Below are 21256 nucleotides of genomic sequence, written 5' to 3'. Positions count from 1 at the left end.
GGAAAATAGTTATTGGAATAATTTAAATTTAAATGATAGGACAGCGATTTTGAATAAGAGATAAACAATAGTCTTCAGGAGGGTATTTGCAAACTGTAATCCTAAATAGAACACTTCCAATATTTCCTTTCAACTCAATATTCTTCATTCACTGGACAAATATTTATTGAGTACACATAATATGACAAATATTGTTGTTTTGGAAATAAGCAACAGGATCCCAGCCTGCTTCATAGAAATAACAATTCAGGGATGCCTGGGTGGCTCAGTCAGTTAAGTGTCCAACTCTTGACTTTGGCTCGGGTCATGATCTCACGGTCGTAGCGTTGAGCCCCCGTGCCTGGTTCTCTGCTGACAGTGTGGAGCCTGCTTGGAATTCTCTCTATCCCTCCCTCTCTGCTTTTCCCTCTCTCTCTCTCAAAATAAACTTAAAAAAAAAAAGAAGAAATAATTAAGCAGCAAAAAGTATTGAACAATTCATTATAAATGTTTAAAAATTAAGTATAGGATGCCATATGACTAAGAGAGTATGAAAAACTCAGGCCCTGGGTTAGTCTTGGGTATTAGGAAGCGTTATTCCAAGGAATTCCAATTTATTTTCTTTTTCCTCTCTTTCTTTTCAGCTACTTCTGCAATCCTGACAGCTGAGCAGCTTTTATACGCCACAGTTTACCAAATCCCAATCATCGTGAAGGACAGCTTTAACAGAGCATGTGAATTGCCACAGATCGTGGAGTTAGAGGCCTGTGATTGTGACTACAACCACATATGTTTGTACTCTAGTACCACAGGCATCAACACAGGGGATGGCAGCTCGGTTACCAGTGATATAGATGGGACCATCACTGAAGACCAAATTGAGGGTTCAAATGTTGGTCTTGGACCAACAGGGATTGGCATGATTGCCCTGGGACTCTTACTACTGCTTTGTAAGTACTGGATTGAATCTCCCTTTTCAGCACTTCTTCAAAATAAGAATGTAACCAGGCTCACTGGGATGCCTAGGTTAATTTGGCCATTTCTTTTTGGTATCTATAGCAATTCTTGTGGGAATTTGGAAGTAAACAATGGGGCTAATAAGGGCATGTGCTTGTTCAATAGTTACAGTTAGAGTCAGTGAGGGTCATAAAGATGAAAAACACAAGCAAATTCCTAAGTATAATACAGCAAAACATAGAGTAAATCCTAAAATGAAAAATTCAGCAAAGTGCATTAAGAGAGGTAGAAGCAATCAAGTCCAAGTGGGAAGGTTGGGAGTCTTTATGGAGAAGGTGGCTTCAAGTCAGGCCCTAAAAGCTAAAGGTTTTCTTAGAAGGAGGATGGTATCTGGGGAAATCTGAAAGGAATAAACCAATCATAAACAGGGACAGGGATGGTACAGCACAGAACACTCAGGAAGTTGACAGGCTAAAAGGTAGGCTGGGAGCCGTCTGTAGGAATGTTCATAATAAGCCAAACATTCTGGGCTTCAGTCCACAGGCAATGAGAAATCAGTGAGGCTGTGTGAGATCAGGTGACCTGTTCATTCTGGTATAGCAGGAAGTAGGGAGAAGAGCCTAGAAGAGAGAATTAGCCTCTGGACTCTTGATAAGAGTATCTGCAAGTAGGACCATGATCACAGGGATGTTGAAGTCCCTATGGAAACATTTCAAAAAGTGTCCTCCTCTCCTTACATGTTTTAAAACATGTAGGCCCTCAGAGGAGTAACACATTTCAGTTCCCCGCCCCAATACTTTAGATTTTGTGGAAATCAAAAATTGGATTCTACAATCCAATTTGACTAAATCCTTCAAACTAAAACATTAGCATGTTTCAATAGGTAAGTACAAACTAAAACATTATCATTCTGAGGAATGAAAAAATAACAAATGACTTTTGGGCAAACTTTATTTCTTAAAATAATATGAATTTGTAAGATAATACCAAGATCATGAGTGATTATCATAATGATATTGGAGATATTTTCCCAGAACGTGACAAGAGCAGATGAGTCGAGGTATCAGTTTGCCTTTAAGCCAGCAGGTCTCAGGGTGCCTGGGTGGCTTAGTCAATTAAGCATCTGACTTTTGCTCAGAGCATGATGTCGCAGTTTGTGAGTTCGAGCCCCACATCCGGCTCTGTGCTGACAGCTCAGAGCCTGAAGCCTGCTTCAGATTCTATGTCTCCTTCTCTCTGCCCCTCCCTGCTCATGCTCTCTCGCTCTCTCTCTCCCTTAAAAATAAATAAACATTAAAAAAAATTAAGCTAGAGGTTCTCAATCCTAGCTGCACATTAGAATCATTGGAGGTCTTTTAATTAATCATGTTCAAGCAGGAATACTCAAAATGAGACCCAAGTTGTGGCATGTTTAAGCCCTCTAATGAAGCTAATGTGTAGTTCAGGGATAAACACCCAGAATTAGCCACATTCCCAGTGGACTAGCACTCAAAATTTCACGACTGTTCCTTAATCAGGCCAAGAAAGCACAAGAGTTGTTAAGTTGATTGTAGAATAGGAGGGGAAGACCCTTTTGGACAAAGTCATCGGTTCTCAGTGAAGAAGCCCAGGCTGTGTTTTGGAGGGGGCGTGCAGTGTGATAGTGAGAGGAGAGGTCCTTGCCCAAAACCTATATTCTCAAAGGGCCTTCATTTAAGACTTTTGATGTTTGCTCTGAGTGAGATTAACGGTTTCAGGGAAATCAGTAAAAAGCGCTGATTTAGCAGCTTTGACATTTTTCTTCCATACCTGTAATTAACTCAGTGGAATATGTTATACTAGGGCATTTGAAAAGTATAAAAAAACCACTAGAGGGGACCCAAAGAACCAAAGTGAGTGTATTCTAGAATCTTAGAAAACTTAAGAAATGTGTAAATTTCTGGATTAAAGTGTAGAACTGAAGTAAAGTTTCCATTATATTTTGTATACAAGATCTTAAAATAAATGTAAATAGCTCAATTAAATTTAGTGGGTGATATGTGATTGGTTTTAAGTGTAAATATAAGGGTGGAGGAAGAGTCCTATTCCTAGGTCCTATAACTGAAACCTGTATTCAATCCTTTTGATTACATATACTGATTATGTATTTAATTTATAGTGTATATATGATGTTTGGTTACACGGATTTGTATATATCAGTTTTTATATGGATTTGCAAATATATGTATATATATGTATAAGGCACCTGCACTTATACACATGCTCTTGGAGATAAGTACATATTTATTCATATGTGTACACAGGCTTGCAAATACATATACATATACAGATGACTATATGTGCACGCATATGCACATATAAATGCACATGCATGCACATGGGGGACTAGGAATCAGAATCCTGGATCTGCCAGCAGCCAGTTAGGAGTCTTGGAATCGATGGTATAAAGGGCCTAATTTTTCTAATCTATCAGTAGAGAACTCCGATTACATAATCCCAAATTCCCTTCAGTCCAGCTCTAAAAGTCTATGTGATTTGGTGGTTTTGTATTCATAGACATGGATCTATATATTCAACTCTTCAGGAAGAACTGATGCTTTCTTATATTTGTATTCATCCCTTTGGTTCTAAATATAATTCCACATGTTTCAAAAAATGATACATTCAGTGACTTCCTAAATTGAGCAACAATGTGTTAAGTCTCTATCCACTTTCTTGGGCAGTGGCGCCCCTCCTGCTCCTCATGTGTTGCTGCAAACGAAGACAGCCCGAAGGCCTGGGGACGAGGTTTGCTCCCGTGCCAGAAGGGGGAGATGGAGTGATGCAGGCCTGGGGGATAGAAGGGGCCCGCCCGGAGGACAGGGTGAGTGGATGGCCATGGTCCAGAGCGGGGTGGGGTTTCAGTGCAAGCGAGCATGTCTTGATAATTGTACGACACACAGAAAGAAAACTATGTCATTTGTTATGTGTTTAACATAAAGCATTTATTTCAAAAATGTTTCTCTTTCTTTTCAGGATGTGTCAAATATATGTGTACCAATGACAGCCTCTAATACCCAGGATCGTATAGATTCTTCTGGTCAGTGGACACCAAAATCTGTTTCTTGTTAAAGTTTGCAAAATTATTTAACCTGATTAATTTCATGTATAAGTACCTTTAAAAAAACAGTATATCTGCCAATACTTTTAGATGATAGCATAATGAGAGGGCAAGTAACATGTTTGAAGTCATCGCTTTACTTTTCTTAAACTACAGGCAGTGGAGTATGGCGTAGCAATTTGAAAGGCAAACTCTAGAACCAGAGTGTTTGAGTTTGATCCCCTGCTATGTGCTTGGGCCGGCACTTAACCTCTCTGGGCCTCAATTTCCTTATCTTTGAAACTTAGTTTATGATAACACCTACTTCAAGGTGTCCCTGTAAAGAGCGATACACACACATATATACATATTATGTATAATATATAATGTTCTTACTATATATTATGTAAGTTACCTATAAATAACTTATATAATATATATCACAAAATATACACATATACATGTACATAAAATATGTATATATACATTAAAAATATACATTAGAACAGTGCCTTGCACAGACAGCTACTGGAGCCATTATTTGTAATAAAGCTGTTCAAAAAAAATAATAATAATAATAATAAGAGAAAAGAAAAAGCAGCAAATATGCTCTTCGAATAATACACTGAAGAATTCTTCTTAAATCCATGCATTTGCATTTGATTAATTTCATGTATAAGTGCCTTTAAAAAAACAGTATATCTGCCAATGCAATCCATGCATTTGCCTCACCAGACTTATATTCTCCTAATTTACCAGTTCCATGTACACCTAGGAATACTGTAAAATATTCAACTAGTGGGCAATGAATGAACGAAGTAGAGAGGTCATCCAATTCTAGGACAAACATGAGATTTCTCAGCAGTGCTTCCTCAGTATCCCAAACCAGACTCTGATGCAGAGTCTAAGGTGGCTGAACATTCCTGTGAAAGCCAGCTCTCCCTCCAGCACCGGTGGTGAGTGAGGACTGTTTCAGTTTCTGCTGGCCTTGCTGTGGAGCGGTCCTGAGGGGGGTGCAAGCCCTCTCACACAGGCCAGGGAGCTTGCCAGAGGCAGTGACAGAAGGACTGATGCAGACAGGCAGAGGCCCTGCTCCCCTTGGCTGGCTCCATACCTGTGAGTCTAGGGGATATTTTTGTGCAAATCAGAGGCCAATTCCAAAAGCTGGCTCCCTCTGTACCATTTACTGACTTTTATTTTATGAGGGAACTAAGACTGGGCAGATTTCAAATAGCTCCTGGCCTTGCTTTCCAGGACCTACTCACATGTGTGGTGGTGCAACATGGCAGACAGTGGCTAGCAGGGTTTGACATGGATGAACAGTGCGGACCACTCAAGCACTGTTCCACAAATGCTCTGTCCTTTCAGAAATCTACACTAACACCTACGCGGGTGGAGGAACGGTTGAAGGGGGTGTGTCAGGAGTGGAACTGAACACAGACCTTGTGACGGCCGCTGGCGTGGCGGCCGGAGGTTCAGCAGGAGCTCGACGGAGGAGGAGTTCCACAATAGGAACCCAGTGGGAATATGCAGACACGGGCCTGAACATGGCTTTCCTGGACAGTTATTTCTCTGAGGTAATCCCCCTGCACACGGTTATACAAAATAGTCTTGAGACTGAATGATAACAATGATGGCAATAGGTTCTTCTGAAATATATTCAGTTATTCTCAACTCTATTTCAATCCTGAATAAAAAGTATTTCATTTCTCCTTAGAATACAGAAAGCCAATTTGCCAAAGCATTTCATATTCAATTGACATACATCCATCTTACTATCGTGGAAAAGGCTAGCATCTCTCATTATTCCCTACTTCATTTTTTCCCATTTTTCTGTCTTCTGTCTCTTGCTTTTACCACTTTGTTTCCCATAGCAGCAGCAAAACGGGAAGATCCTGATCAAGAAAAAAAAAAAAAATGTATGCATGTCCTCTCTTTATGGTGTCCTTCCTACCCTGCAGGTACCTCCAATGAAAGGAGAAAAAAATAAATTAAAAACCAGGACTGGGAAAGGAAGAGAATGATAACTCAGAAACAGAGTATCATCATGACTTGGTGATAGATCAGGGCCTAGAACCCCGGTCTCCTATTCTCTATCCAGTGCCCCATCCCCAAGGGATACGTGTCCCTCACTAAGAGAAGGGATCATGGGTCTGAGCATTCCAAAGAAGAAAGCTCCATAGGCATTGGGTTGGCCTGACAGGGTGGCACAAAGGGTAAATAAATCCCCTGTGAATCCCTAGTTAGTATGTTTATTTCATTTAATAGCAATCCATTTCATCTCATATTTCAACTAGACTGTTTTATTCCATATATGGTAATACATGAGTTATTACCTGCTATTAACAACAACAACAAAAAATGTTAAGGATGTTGTTGTAAATGTAAGCTATTCCCTAAAATTGGTGATTACAAATACCATCACATGAACAGTATTGATTATTTAGATGAGTGATAGATATCACTAAGTACACCCAATAAATGGGCACAAATTATGTGTCATGGAAATGACATAGAAATTATATTTAATGAATCATTCATAAAATTCACAGTAACATTAAAAGAGCCTTACCTTTAATGTCCTTTGATTTTTCAAAATTTTTCTTTTGATTACAATTGGTGCCTGATACATTAAATCTCAGGGTTTGTAAGTTCGAGCCCCACATCGCGCTCTGCACTAACAATGCAGGAGTCTACTTAGGATTCTTTCCCTCTCTCTGCCCCTCTCCCACTCTCTCTCTCAAAACAAACAAACAAAAAACCCAAAAAAAAACAAACAAAAAACTTTTAAAAAACGGCACTAGGTTTCAGAGGTGGTGAGATGCAGCCTCTCCCCCTACAAGATAAAACCTCTGCAGAACGTACAGTGTTTCTTTTCTGCCATGTTTTACACCACCACCCTCCACCCCCACAGCCAACTTGTGCCCCCGACAAGGGGGATTATCCTCTTACTGAGGTGTCACTTGAAAATATTAAGCGGCATGTTTATGGTAATACCAAACTCATGAATAATTGCTTTCAAGACTTAAAACCATCCATTTCTAATGGTAGAATTAGAATCTCGCATAGACCAGAGGGTAAGCAGCATGATGTAGGGTAAAAAGGATAGTTGGATTTGAGGTAGCATTCTATGATTATTTGAGTCTGGGGCACGCCATTCACTCTCTCTGGGCTTTCAGTTACCTTATTTATGAAACAGAGAGGGGATAAGATTATGTCAGGCCCCGTAGGATTTCACGGAACCCAACAAGAGCCATAGCAGCTGGAGGAGAGCAGCCACCTCATCGTCTTCCCACAGAGAAGTTCCCTTTCATTAGTTCCATATACAGGGCTCCTACCTAGCATTACATTCAAAGGGTCCATCATTAAAAATAATTTGAAAGTCACAGTAGATAACCTTTTAGTGCCTTCTTCCTGTTAACCTAACTCCAAAGACATCTTGGCTCTCTTTGCTTCGGTCATGTAAAACCACTGAACATTTGGACATAAGTCTCTGAAGCTTAAAGATACTGACATGTTTATACATGCTTTTATTCCAAGTTGATCAAATATCTCTCCTTAAATAAATAACATGTTGAACATAACTAAATATATTTTGTTATTTCTAGACCCCTCAAAAACAAAAGACTATAAATCCAAAAAGTTAAAACATTGTCTGACAAATTCAGATTGCCAAAATCTGAGTAAAATGCAGAAACTATTATTTGTTAGCTTTCAAATAAGAGCAGTTCACATTGCTTCAGATTCTATACACCATTAGTGCCCTCTGATCTCCTTTAAAAATTCCAATTATTTAGAAACACAGCGAAAAATCGTCAGTGTTTTTTTCAGTTCATTCCATTATAATCTTCTCAGATCAGACATCTCTAAAGCATTGTTGTTATTCTTTGGTTATTTTAAAGGAAAAGTAACTTTTAACTTCCTGTTTTTCCTCTAATTTTAGAAAGCGTATGCTTATGCAGATGAAGATGAATGTCGGCCTGCAAACGACTGCTTGCTCATTTATGACCACGAGGGAGTAGGGTCTCCTGTTGGCTCCATTGGTTGTTGCAGTTGGATTGTGGATGATTTAGATGAAAGCTACATGGAAACTTTAGACCCAAAATTTAGGACTCTGGCTGAAATCTGCTTAGACACAGAAATTGAACCATTTCCTTCACAGCAGGCCTGTATACCTATCAGTACTGACCTGCCTTTGCTGGGGCCTAATTATTTTGTTAATGAATCTTCAGGAATGACCCTCTCAGAAGCTGAATTCCAGGCAGAAATGGCAATACCGGAACCCATGATCCACGGGGATATCGTAGTGACAGAGACTTATACAACAGCTGACCCATGTGTGCAACCCACAACAATTGTTTTTGATCCTCAGCTTGCACCCAGTGTTGTAGTGACCGAAACAGTAATGGCACCTGTCTATGATGTTCAAGGGAATATCTGCATACCTGCTGAGTTAGCCAACACGCACAATGTAATCTATGCCGAGAGAGTGCTGTCTAGTCCTGGTATGCCTGACACGAGCAATGGTAGCATGACTGAAGGCTGTATGGGGCCTGTAATGAGTGGCAGTATTTTGGTAGGGCCAGAAATTCAAGTGACACAAATGATGAGTCCCAACATTCACGTAAGTCAAACCACTGGCTCCACATCTCCAATGACATCTCGACACAGAGTAACACGATATAGTAACATACATTACTCCCAACAGTAAGTGCTTTTGGTCAGTATTCTATATGGACACCTTCCACCTAGTGATCACCAACATATCCATCAAAGATGTATAATGTAGTATATTTAACACTTTAGCAGCCGACAAATATCTGAACATTCTAAGATCAATGCCACTCTTTGAATATATCTTTGGGGCGGGGGGAGAATATGGCTAAGCACTTTAGATAAGCCTTTTGTAATTCTTTCTGGTTTTAAATAATGTGCCAAAAAACTTAAAGAAAATGTTTTATATCCTTTGATACCATCTAATAAATAGCACATAACTCATAAGGTGAATCTTAGAGGTCTTCAGCCCCATAGGACTGGTCATGTAAGCCAGGATGCTCTTGTTCTTGGAGGTTGCAAAAGAAATCTTGCCTGCATTTGCCAGGCAAATACCTTTAGAGAAATATTTCTATTAAAAATTTTTAATTGAAAAAGTGAATGAAGTATACATTTCTGAAAGAAGATTTAAAAGGAAAATAGAGCATCTATCATTAGACATCTGAAGTCATTTGTTCGGTTTCTCAAGATATGCAATATTTAGGGCATGGTTAATATAATACAGGGAAAGTGTTTGCCAGCTGAATGCACCACTGAAAATGGTTCACCGAAAAGAATTATATATATATAGATAGATAGATAGATATGCATATATACATAAATCAATATGGATGAATGTGTATCGCACTTTATTGATTTATATCAGTAACTGTAAAATAATTTATGATAGTCAAAAGAATTATGACAATGATGGAGTATAAACAGTTCTTAGGGAAAGTATTAGAGTATTTCCTTCTTAAGGGGAATGTTTTCTCTATTCTTGCTAATTATGTCAAAAAACCATATGAAATATGGTTTACTCGGTTTCAGTGACCTGAGTCATAGAGCTTTCATTTGGCAATCAGATATTCTCCAAAGCACCTCTGTAGTCATGCACGTATTCAACAATATTTACTTAGAAGCTATTATGTGTGGAGTGTTGGTCTTGTCTCCGTGAATATATAGGAGAAGAAGACAAACATGATTTCTCACTTCATAGAACTTCTAACTCATTTCTAGACTTAAAACCCTGGGGATACAGCTTTGGGTTCCTACCAAGAATAAGTAACAAAATATTTAAGTCCACTACCAAGTTGTGTTTCTCTTTTTAACATTGCTGCTCCTGCTGAATGAATGAAATGGAAACACTTGCACAGATAGCTACTCCTTGTAGGTATAAAGTGGGCTTGTGAAAGAGAGGTTCTAGCAAGATAGTTTTATTTAATTCTGTAACATATGTAAACTGTATAGTGGTAACTATAATATGACCAGTAAGACAATGTAAATGAAATAAACTTATTGTCAGGGCTTATTCCTTTTGGAAGGAAATAACCGCATTGCTTCTTGATTTGTTCCTTTATAACTAAAACTACTGTAGAACTTGGAGCATCACACATAACCTCTTGTCCAATTCTCTTATTTTACAGAAGAGGAATCTAGAACTAGAGAGGTAAAATGACCACAACCTGCTAGTTGTGGTACAAAACCTTGAGGCCATTGCTTGGGCACTCTGGCCAGTGTTTCAATGTTATAACTTCATCAGACACGGAGAGGATCTAGTTTGGTCTGTTGCAGGGTCTTTGCTATTTCCTACTTGGAAGAAAAACTATCTCTCAAAAAAAAAAAAAAATGGGTTTTGTGAAGTTTCAATGCTGAATGGCTACAACGGTATACTGCCAGAAGGTTATTTACATGTTTTCTCATCTTTTCCAAATCATGTGTGTTACCAGTTGTTACAGTCATTCTTTACCGTAGTTATTCACAACCAAGATTCTGCTACATTTCATAACTCTATAATTTGGCAAATCCATAGGGTAGCCAAGGAGCATCAGTACCATGGTCATTGTAACAGTCCCAGCCATGTAACATCTCTCATGCACTCAGTCCTGTGGCATATCCTGATGTGGATATTCTGCTTTTGAACTTTGCATGTTATTGGGACAATAATTTTTTAAATTATGAAAAAAAAACTAGTGAATAATTAAATGTAAGGTGCTAACAGTATTAAAACTGAAAATACTTTAAGACTGAGAAATTAAGAAAATAGTACTAAGCATAAGAATTTCACCGAAATCTCTTGTGAGAAGGGTAAGAAAATTTCTTTGTGAACTTTTCCTTCCATCAATACACAAAGATTTAAGGGTGCTTCCAAAAGAGAAAATGTACATCTGGTGGATGTTTTCCCTTACACTATTCATGGAAACAAGACCAGAACCATTTCATTTTCTCTTTTAACATTATCAGTGAGGAGAACTCCATCATTCCAAGACGGTCAGTATCACTCATATATGACTTAAATCTCTGAAATTGGTATATTTTTAAAATATCAAACAAAACAGAAAGTGGAAAGCAAGATTTCCCCTTCACTGCTGAAGAGCTAGGATACTGATTTATCTAGGAGATAAAGCTGATATAGCATTTATTTTAAGGTTTGAAAATGAACCCAGAAGCCCAAGAAATGAGATCTAATGAATAAATATAATAATGTGTAACTTCAGTCATATCTCTCACCCTATGCAATTACCTGTAGAGAAAGCATTCAAATGCATAAATGGGTTCGCTCGGAAAAGTCTTGTTAGGTGAAGGGAGAGGAAGACATTAAGAAGACAGAGTATTTATAACCTTGTTTCCAAAAAAAATTATTTAAAAAAATTTCCTCTTTTGGATTAGATATTTCTGGTTGCAATGTATTCCTGAATGTAATAGTGTTTTATATATTTCTTCAATAAAAAATATGTGATAAGGAAAGAAACATTTCATTTTCTCTTTGGTGCATGTAGTGTTCTACACGCAAACATACATCCAGAAAACCTTTTTCCCATCGTGTTACTAGGTGATTATCATCTCTATCATGATGTATATAATACAGGAGCATGGATTCATTTGTAAAATGAAATTCAGAATAATTCATTTACTCACCAATGGTAAAATTTCTCAGTAAAATCATTATTTTCTTAGTAGATGCTCACTATAAACGTTAGTTTAGTCAACAAGTCAACTGAATAAATTCCAGAAATTGCTCTAAACACTGTATGTGTTACAGAATTAAATATCCTCTTTTCCCACTGGATTTAAATTCAATAAAATTATCATTATTGTTCCTCTTTTACCAGAGGTACTAATTTCTGTTGAAATAAGAAAAGAATAATTAATTTCAATAAGGGGAATTAAGGAAGGCTCCTTGAAGATGGTGAGATCTGGGCTAGGCCAAATAGAATGTCATCTGACAGGGATTCCAAAGGCATAAAAACTAAAAACAGCATATTCAAAGAATATTAAGTGGTCAAATTAAATATAATAAAAAAAAGTCTGAAACAAAATAGGCATTACAAAATTATTTCATAGTCAGCCATTTTATATGATGTTTACTATACCAATTACTCAGAATATATTAGCCTATTGAATTCTTAAAACCACACTACACGGTATGACTGATATCCACGTCATACATGAAGACACTAAAGCAAAAAGAATTTCTTATTTTTATGTTAGAGCTTAATTGAGTAGCAGGATTAAGATTCAAACCCAGGATGGCCTACTCTTATTATTTTTTTTTAATTTTTTAATGTTTATTTTTGACAGAGAGAGACAGAGCATGAGCCAGGAGGGGCAGAGAGAGAGGGACACACAGAATCTGAAGCAGTCTCTAGGATCCAAGCTGTCAGCACAAAGCCGAACACAGGGCTTGAAATCACAAACTACAAGATCATGACCTGAGCTAAAGTCGAACGCTTAACTGACTGAACCACCCAGGTGCCCCAGGCCTACTCTTGTTCTTAATCTTCGAATTCTTTTGACCTAATTCTGAAAGGATATGTGAGAAAGGCACATGGTAAAGAATCCTGAATCCCATTAGGGGTTTGGTTTTAACTTGGTATAAAATGAGGAACAAACGAAATTTTGTGTGCTGGTAAATGGTCAAATGGTGTTATTTTATGAGATGACACTGGGGCAGCCACCAGGAGTCCTCATGATAGTTGGTGTGTTGTTGATTACAGAGATGCCCTTGAGGCCAGATTACTGAGGCAGAGAGCCTAGGATCTTATGAAAAGGCAACATTCCAAGGTGAGCCTGGTGGCTCTAAAGCATCAGAGATCCTCTTGGACAACCACTGCAATGAGCAGGTATATGCTGGGTGGTCTAAAGTGACCGCAATCAGGGGCGCCTGGGTGGCTCATATGGTTGGACATTTGACTTTTGATTTCAGCTCAGGTCATGATTTCACAGTTCGTGGGATCGAGCCCTGTGTCAGACTCTATGCTGACAGTGTAGAACCTGCTTGGGATTCTCTCTCTCCCTCTCTCTCTCTCTGTCCCCCCCCCGCTCATGCTGCTTCTCTCTCTCTCTCTCTCTCTCTCTCATAAATAAACCTAAAAATTTTTTTAATATTTAAAAAACATTTTTTTCAATGTTTATTTATTTTTGAGACAGAGAGAGACAGAACACGAGCAAGGAGGGGTAAAGAGAGGGAGACACAGAATCTGAAGCAGGCTCCAGGCTCCAAGCTGTCAGCGCAGAGCCCAACTTGGGACTCCAACTCACAAGCCATGAGATCATGACCTGAGCCGAAGTCGGAGGCTTAACTGACTGAACCACCCAGGGACCCCAGTTAATATTTAAAGTGACTCCAAAGTTTTTCTACACTGAATGCCTTTTACTTTTTTTTTTTTTTAACTTTAAGTGAGGTGCATGGACTATTTTCAGTTTCTAGAATAGGGCATGCTTTTTCATACCTCTGTCACTCTGCCCCTCCCCGGTTCTTTTACATGGAGCCCTCTTCACTCTCCTCATCTAAGTAGCTTGTTTCTCCTTACCCTTCAACACTCACCTCAAGCATTGCCACTTCTTGGGAGCATTTCCTGATATCTCTTTCACAGCCCCAACCTGCTGGCTTAGCTAAGTCTCCTTTACTCCCACCAGCAACACGCTGTTTGTCCTATGCCTATCAGCCTGTGAGCGCCTTGAGAACAAGGGCACTGCTTTTCTCCAGGATTAACAGAATGTCTAGGACACAGCATGCACTCATTAATCTTAGAAGTGAAGAAAATGAGGTTAGAGTGGGAGAGAGCCAAAGCATAAGAGACTCTTAAAAACTGAGAACAAACTGAGGGGCATTGAAGAGGGCATCTTTTGGGATGAGCACTGGGTGTTGTATGGAAACCAATTTGACAATAAATTTCATATATATATAAAAAAAAGAAGTGAAGAATATAGTCCAATTCTCTCAGGCATCTAAAAGGAAATGTCTGCAATTCAACAACATTGCCTCTTGATAGCAGCCCTTTGAATGATCTTTGAAATGCTTGGGTAAATGCCACTCTTAGCAAGAAAATGCAAGTAAATAACTCACAAAGACAGTTAATTTCAGGAGAAATTTACCTTTTGCAGAAAAAGTAATAAAGCTATTGAAAACCTCGTGAGCTTTTTGAAAGAAGCTATGTTATAGCTGAATAAAATAAATGTTAAAATGTTACAGAGAAAGAGATTTTAGGCAGGATAAATACTTCAGAAGAAAGTTAAAATTTCTGAAACTTTGAGAGGCTGCTGATAATAAGGTTACCTTTCATTAGAGCAATTGATTGTGGGTTTTTTCTCTTTCAAAACCATGTATTCCATGTAAGTTTGGTAACAAAATGTGTGTGTGTGTGTGTGTGTGTGTGTGTGTGTGTGTGTAAGTCATAGAGTATACAGCAAGAAATATAGAGTTCCTAATATTAAGATAAAGGTTCTTAACTTTTCATCAAAACAACCATGAACATCAAATAAATGAACTCTAAAAATTACACTTATTTGTTACATGGAAAAAAACCTTCCCAGAAAGGTTCTTAACTTTTCATCAAAACAACCATGAAAATCAAATAAATGAACCCTAAAAATTGCACGTATTTGTTACATGGAAAATAACTCATTCCCCCAAAAAACTCATTTACTGTCACTAAATATGGTATAACTTCTTGAACATTGCAATGTTCCAATGGTTGTTACAATATTTTAAACATGGACTAAATATGAAGCACAGGTAATGAAAATTAATTTGCTAAGACAACTTCTTTAAATTCTATTTCAACTTGTTTGAAATGACAGTAAGACTGAAGAAACAATTCACATTGGGAAGGGATCCCTGGCAGGGGGGTGCTGGTGCTTTTGTGGATTGCTAAGAAAGTAAATAAACAAAAGATTGTGAGTGTCTTACCATTTTAAAAAAATAATAAAGGAAAAGGCAATAAAACCCTATTAATTACACATATAAATTCTCCTTTACGGGGCGCCTGGGTGGCTCACTGGGTTGAGTGTCCGACTTCAGCTCAGATCACGATCTCGCGGTCCATGAGTTCGAGCCCCGCGTCGGGCTCTGTGCTGACTGCTCAGAGCCTGGAGCCTGTTTCAGATTCTTTGTCTCCCTCTCTCTCTGCCCTTCCCCTGTTCATGCTCTGTCTCTCTCTGTCCCAAAAATAAATAAACGTTAAAAGAAAAATAAAAAATTCTCCTTCACAAACAGAGATAGCAATTGTGGGGACGTGAACTGCCGGCCAGCAGGCAGGCAGGCATCCTGTGCTACCACAAAGTACTTGTTCATCAGCTCCTGTGTGGGTGAAACCGTGCACAGAAAGGCAACATAAAGGTGCCAATATATAATGTGGATAAAGTAGGTTGAATCAAAGTGGAACAAATGAAAACTGAGGACAACCTGTATTTACTGTTGTTGGCATAAAAGACCAACTCTCAGCATTGAAAAGTTTTTCTCAAAAAGAGGGCCACACTTAGGTTAGGAATCCATAGAGCTGAGTTTCTCTGTGATTAGCAAGATGACTAAGTCAAAGGTAAGAGAGATGCTGACTGTGTGCTTAACGGGGAGGCAGTGAGTATGTGTGGTGAGTGATGGTGAGGTGTTGGTACAAAAGTCATAGTGCATGCATGTGATCAGCATAACCACTGGTTGACTGGGGAGACTTCATTACACATTTGAATACACGGGAGGCACTGACTGGGTGGGGACTTTGGTATCAGTGAGACATGAGCCACCAGGTGTGAGAAACATGAAACTAGAGAGGTGTTGTAAAGAGAGAAGAATAAAAAACCAAATGTTTCTTTATTATTATATGCAACCCATTATGCTAATTGCTTTTCAAACATATTCTTATTTAATCCACCTATGATCTTCCTTTATAGATGGAGAAAATTAAGAGAAAGAAAAGTTACGGGAACACCGTGACCTGATTCCAAAGCTCATTCATTCATTCATTCATTCAATGATGTTTGATCATTTCACTATTTACCTGTGAGCTAACTGCTAGGAGCAGAGAGGTGAACTAAGGTCCTTGACACCAAGGACCTCACAATTCAATGCAGGAAGAAGTAAAGAGTTAAAATGCAGTATGACAAGTGTTACCCAGGGGAATAAATAAGATTGGGGGCACCCAGCTGAGTGGAGCTGGGAAAAGCTTCTCAGCAGTGGCCTTTCACCTGAGTCTGGAAGGATCCATGGGAAACAGCCAGATGAAGAAATGGGAAGGGCACGCTAGAATGGGAGAGAAACAGAGAAACAGGGGACATGGAAAAAGAGATGAGCTCCTCTGAAAACTGGAAGTAATCTGGTAAGGCTGGAGAGAAGTTTGTACGGACAAGAAGTCAGAAGCCTAAACTGTATGACATGCTAAGGATTTCTTATTTTTATCTTAAAGAAAACCACAGAAATATTTAAAGGAGAACACCGAATTGGAAATCACTTGTGTTTCCTTCACTGTGAAGAAGCTCTTTATCTTGATGAGATCCCAATAGTTCATTTTTGCTTTTGTTTCCTTTCCCTCTGGAGACGTGTCAAGTAAGAAGCTGCTGCAACCAAGGTCAAAGACATTGCTGTCTGTCGTCTCCTCTAGGACTTTGACAAATTCCTGTCTTATGTTTACGTCTTTCATCTACTTTGAGTTCATTTTTGTGTATGGTGTAAGAAAGTGGTCCAGGTTCATTCTTCTGCATGTTGCTGTCCAGTTTTCCCTACACCATTTGCTGATTGGATGCTATTTCCTGCTTTGTCAAAAATTAGTTGGCCATATGTATGTGGGTCCATTTCTGAGTTCTCTGTTCTGTTCCACTGATCTGAGTGTCTGTTTTCGTGCCACTACCATATTGTCTTGATGAGTAAAACTTTGTAATGTAGTTTGAAGCCTGGAATTGTGATGCCTCCAGCTTTGATTTTCTTTTTCAACAGTACCTTGGTTATTCGGGGTCATTTCTGGTTCCATACAAATTTTAGAATTGTTTTTTCTAGCTTTGTGAAGAATGCTAGTATTATTTTGATAGAGACTGCATTAAATGTGTAGATGGCTTCGGGTACTATCAAAATTTTAACAATATTTGTTCTTCCAATCCATGAGCATGGAAATGTTTTTTCATTTCTTCGTGTTTTCTTCAATTTCTTCCATAAGCTTTCTATAGTTTAAAGCATAAAGGTCTTTTTACCTCTTTGGTTAGGTTTATTCCTAGGTATTCTTTGGGTTTCAGTGCAGTTGTAAATGAGATTGATTCCTTGATTTCTCTTTCTGCTGCTTCATTACTGGTGTATAGAAATACAACTGATTTCTGTATGTTGATTTTATATCCTGTGACTTTGCTGAATTCATGGATCAATTCTAGCAGTTTTTCGGTGGAGTCTTTCAGGTTTTCCACATACAGTATATTGTCATTTGTGAAGAGTGAAAGTTTGATTTCTTCCTTGCTAATTTCGATAACTTTTCTTTCTTTCTTTCTTTCTTTCTTTCTTTCTTTCTTTCTTTCTTTCTTTCTTTCTTTCTTTCCTTCCTTCCTTCTTCTTTTTTTGTCTGATTGCTGAGGCTTGGACTTCCAGTACTATGTTGAACAATAGTGGTAAGAGTGGACATCCCTGTCATGTTCCGGACATTAGGGAGAAAGCTCTCAGTTTTTCCTCATTAAGGAATATTACTCAGCAATCAAAAAGAATGAATTCTTGCCATTTGCAACAATGTGGATGGAACTACAGTGTATTATGCTAAGTGAAATAAGTCAGTCAGAGGAAGACAAACATATGACTTTACTCATATGTGGAATTTAACAAACACAACAGATGAAGATAGAGGAAGGGAAGGAAAAATAAGGTAAAAACAGAGAGGTAGGCAAACCATAAGAGACTCTTAAACACAGAAGACAAACTGAGAGTTGCTGGAGGGGAGGTGGGCAGGGGGATGAGCTAAATGGGTGATGGGCATTAAGGAGGGCACTTGTTGGGATGAGCACTGGGTGTTCTATGTAAGAGATGAATCACTGGGTTCTACTCCTGAAACCAATACTACACTGTAGGTTAACTAATTTGAGTTTAAATAATTTTTTTTTTAAAAAAAGAAAACGAAATCACTTGTGAACTTTGCTCTGGTACAGATCAAAGGGCACAATGAGGCTGTTAATAGGAGATCAATGAGGAAGCTATTTCAGTGAACCAAGACAGTGAGAGAATGACTGGAGTTTCATCCACTCATCATAATCCTTGGGATAATGGACCAATTAACTGCCCGTATTAGCGGCCTCTATCACAAAACCATATTATAATTGTGTATCTCACATCATCAACAAATGGTGACAACCAGCTATGCCAGCCATGTCCCAAAGATGGCACTGCAACCTCAAGCCATCAAGCCCAGTACATGCCCTTGAAACAGGTGTCTCCCGGGAGGACTATCTGCTAAAGGAGCAGAATATGGATACTAAGGCCCAAACTTTCATCTCAAGAACAAAATGCTTTCTACATTTATAAGGGAGAGAAATGAAAAATTTGAAATAGGTCAGTGTTAAGATTTTAAGGTTTTTGTTGTTTTTGTTTGTTTGTTTGTTTTGCTATTAGTGCAGCTTTCATTATTTTCTACGATAAAATTAGGGTATAGCTATTGTAGAAAATTTAGGAAATACAAAAAGATAACAGAAATCATATAGAATTACCCAGAGACAACATCTGCTAGCACCATGATAGTTTTCCTTTCAGTTAATGTTTCCCAGCTCTACCCTTCAGCTGACAGGTTAATGCCCAAGAAACCCAAACTCGTGACTGTTAAACCTAGCTTCTATATCCTTTCTCTACAGTCTTACTCACTGTGTCTCATTTTATTTTTTTTTAATTTTTTTAATGTTTATTTATTTTTGAGAGAGACAGAGACAACAGTGGGGGAAGGGCAGAGAGAGAGGGAGACACAGAATCAGAAGCAGGCTCCAGGCTCCAAGCTGTCAGCACAGAGCCCGGCACAGGGCTCGAACCCACGAGCTGTGAGATCATGACCTGAGACGAAGTCGGTTGCTCAACCGACTGAGCCACCCAGGTGCCCCCACTGCGTCTCATTTTAAGGTTGAGATTATGATATATAAAATCTCATGCCTACTTTATGTTTAAAATTCTTTATGAAAGTACTTTAAGGGATATTTCATGCCATGAATGAGCACTGAGGTTTCTTCCACTCTTTTCATATTGTAAATAATGATGTGGAACTTTACATGCATTTTACATTATTTCCATTGGAATTTAAATTTCTACAAACTTATGCACTTAAGAAACTGTATATTATGGGGCACCTGGGTGGCTCAGTCGGTTAAGCAGTCAACTTCGGCTCAGGTCATGATCTCCCATCTCATGGGTTCCAGTCCCACATTGGACTCTGTGCTGACAGCTCAGAGCCTGGAGCCTGCTTCAGATTCTGTGTCTCCCTCTCTCTCTGCCCCACTCCCGTTCACACTCTTCTCTCTCTCTCTCTCTCTCTCTTTCTCTCTCTCTAAAATAAACATTAAAAAATTTTTTTATTTAAAAAAATTAAAGAAACTGTATATTACAACACATTAACAAGATAGTCCTGAATGTTTGTAAAAATACCTTATACACCAAAGTGCAATAATCACAGCCATAGTATATATTGTTCAACTTTTGAAGTTCCAGTTTCCCTTCCAGTACTGTGACAGAGACCATGGATCCAAGAAATGTATCACATTATTATGATACATATTCATTTGTAAGGATGCCAGCATTATAGAAGAATATTTAGATAGATACTCCCCACTATCAAGGCTTAAATTTCACCAGGTTATTTTTGATGGCCCTAGAACTTACTCATTTTTCTCAAGTGAAGGCAATGTATCTATGTCTTCAGCTCTGATCTATGTATAATGTAATCCTAGAACGAAAATTATATGCTATAATTTTCTAAGAAAGTACCAAATTACCATCTAACAATTTGAACACTGAAAAAAAAATCTCTCCTCCCAAAAGAGTATGAGAAAACCTAAACTACAATGCCACACTGGCATCTCCAAAGTACCACCTGTCAGCTGGTTGAAAGAACTAGGTTCACCATCCACCAAGAAAGATCCTTAGATTTAAACATGTGCTTTAGAGGAAAAAAACTATTCCCAGCAAAGATAAAGCATGATCTGACATGATGATTGTAGATCCCATCCTTAGATGACACTTAATGCTTGTCTTTCTTCTTAATTTCAAAAAAAAAAAAAAATTGATATTCTTACACTGTCCGGAATACATTAAACTATGACTAATCTTCCACAACGTGTGCATTTCAAGTACTAGCTTGTTCCTGATCTTCTCCATTTCCATAGTTTCAAACCAATGTTGCTCACCCACCTCCTGTAACTTAGGGAATTTACATTCTCTGTTTCACCTGCACTGAGATATTGGCAGGAGAGAAGCTACCATGACAAACGATGTTGAAAAACTAAGATACGATGTTTTGTGTTAACCCTTGACCAGAGAGAATGGAAGATCTGGGCATGGAGGGAACATTCGGCTTATACAGTAACCACGTTAACAACAATTACAAACAAACCTCCCCCTCAAACGTATATCACAAGCTAATAAGATTCATGAACTCTTGCTGATGGGTGTTATCTATTCAACAACAGCATAATCTTCACAACGTGGCTAGAGCCAAGAGCTTCCACTGGATGCTAAAATTGAGCAGTACCTTAGGACCATATCACACAGCAAGTGCTACAAAAAATCAAGTGAAACCTTAACACTTTTCCACCACCCCAATTTCATAAAATGTATCAGTGAAAAATAAGTGATTATCTAAAGAAATGGAAAGGAAAAATCCATTACCATATTCTGATAACCAACTGGTTTAAGTGCTTAGTGTCTTCCCTCAATCTTCAGATTTTCTGATGGTAGACTTGCTTTCTATTGGGAGGAAGCAAGCAGGAGAATCTGAAAGAGGGAGCAGTTCTTTAGTGGAACAGGAGGAAACAGGACACCTACCCTCCTGTAATTCAAGCCTCTCCCAGTCTCTCACCAAGTCAACAGTGCCTTTCTGCCCTACACCATGGGCTACTTCAGAAAGGAAAACCGAGAAGGTCAAGAAGGCAGCACACTCCTCTAGGATTCCTCTTTCCCCTAGAGAGTAGAAGAAAGGGAAGGAAGAAAAGACTACAGAAAATCCCACTGGTTTAGGAATGATGGTTTACATGGAATCAAAAGGGGTGTCCTTTCTCTGAAACAAGGGTGTG

At 38.5% G+C, this 21256-nt stretch overlaps 2 protein-coding genes across 3 annotated transcripts in view; one reads left to right on the top strand and one right to left on the bottom strand.

Annotated features, from left to right (window-relative positions):
- Nucleotides 1–11498, top strand: part of DSG4 (desmoglein 4) — a 47081-nt gene extending 35583 nt beyond the window's left edge. Inside the window, exons 12-16 of the mRNA XM_058692434.1 lie at nt 624–929; nt 3639–3778; nt 3931–3994; nt 5363–5571; nt 7938–11498. Of these exons, the coding sequence (XP_058548417.1) occupies nt 624–929; nt 3639–3778; nt 3931–3994; nt 5363–5571; nt 7938–8705 (1487 nt within the window). The 3' untranslated portion in view covers nt 8706–11498. The remainder of the gene's footprint in view (nt 1–623; nt 930–3638; nt 3779–3930; nt 3995–5362; nt 5572–7937) is intronic.
- The window catches only part of DSC1 (desmocollin 1), a 352925-nt gene that overhangs the window by 264420 nt on the left and 67249 nt on the right, over nt 1–21256 (bottom strand). The gene's annotated exons all lie outside the window — the stretch shown is intronic.

The sequence above is a fragment of the Neofelis nebulosa genome, chromosome 11, assembly GCF_028018385.1.
Source record: "Neofelis nebulosa isolate mNeoNeb1 chromosome 11, mNeoNeb1.pri, whole genome shotgun sequence".
In the NCBI taxonomy this organism is placed as follows: Eukaryota; Metazoa; Chordata; class Mammalia; order Carnivora; family Felidae; genus Neofelis; species Neofelis nebulosa.
Note: the sequence above shows the minus strand (reverse complement) of the source record. Positions and strands in the feature narration are given on the sequence as shown.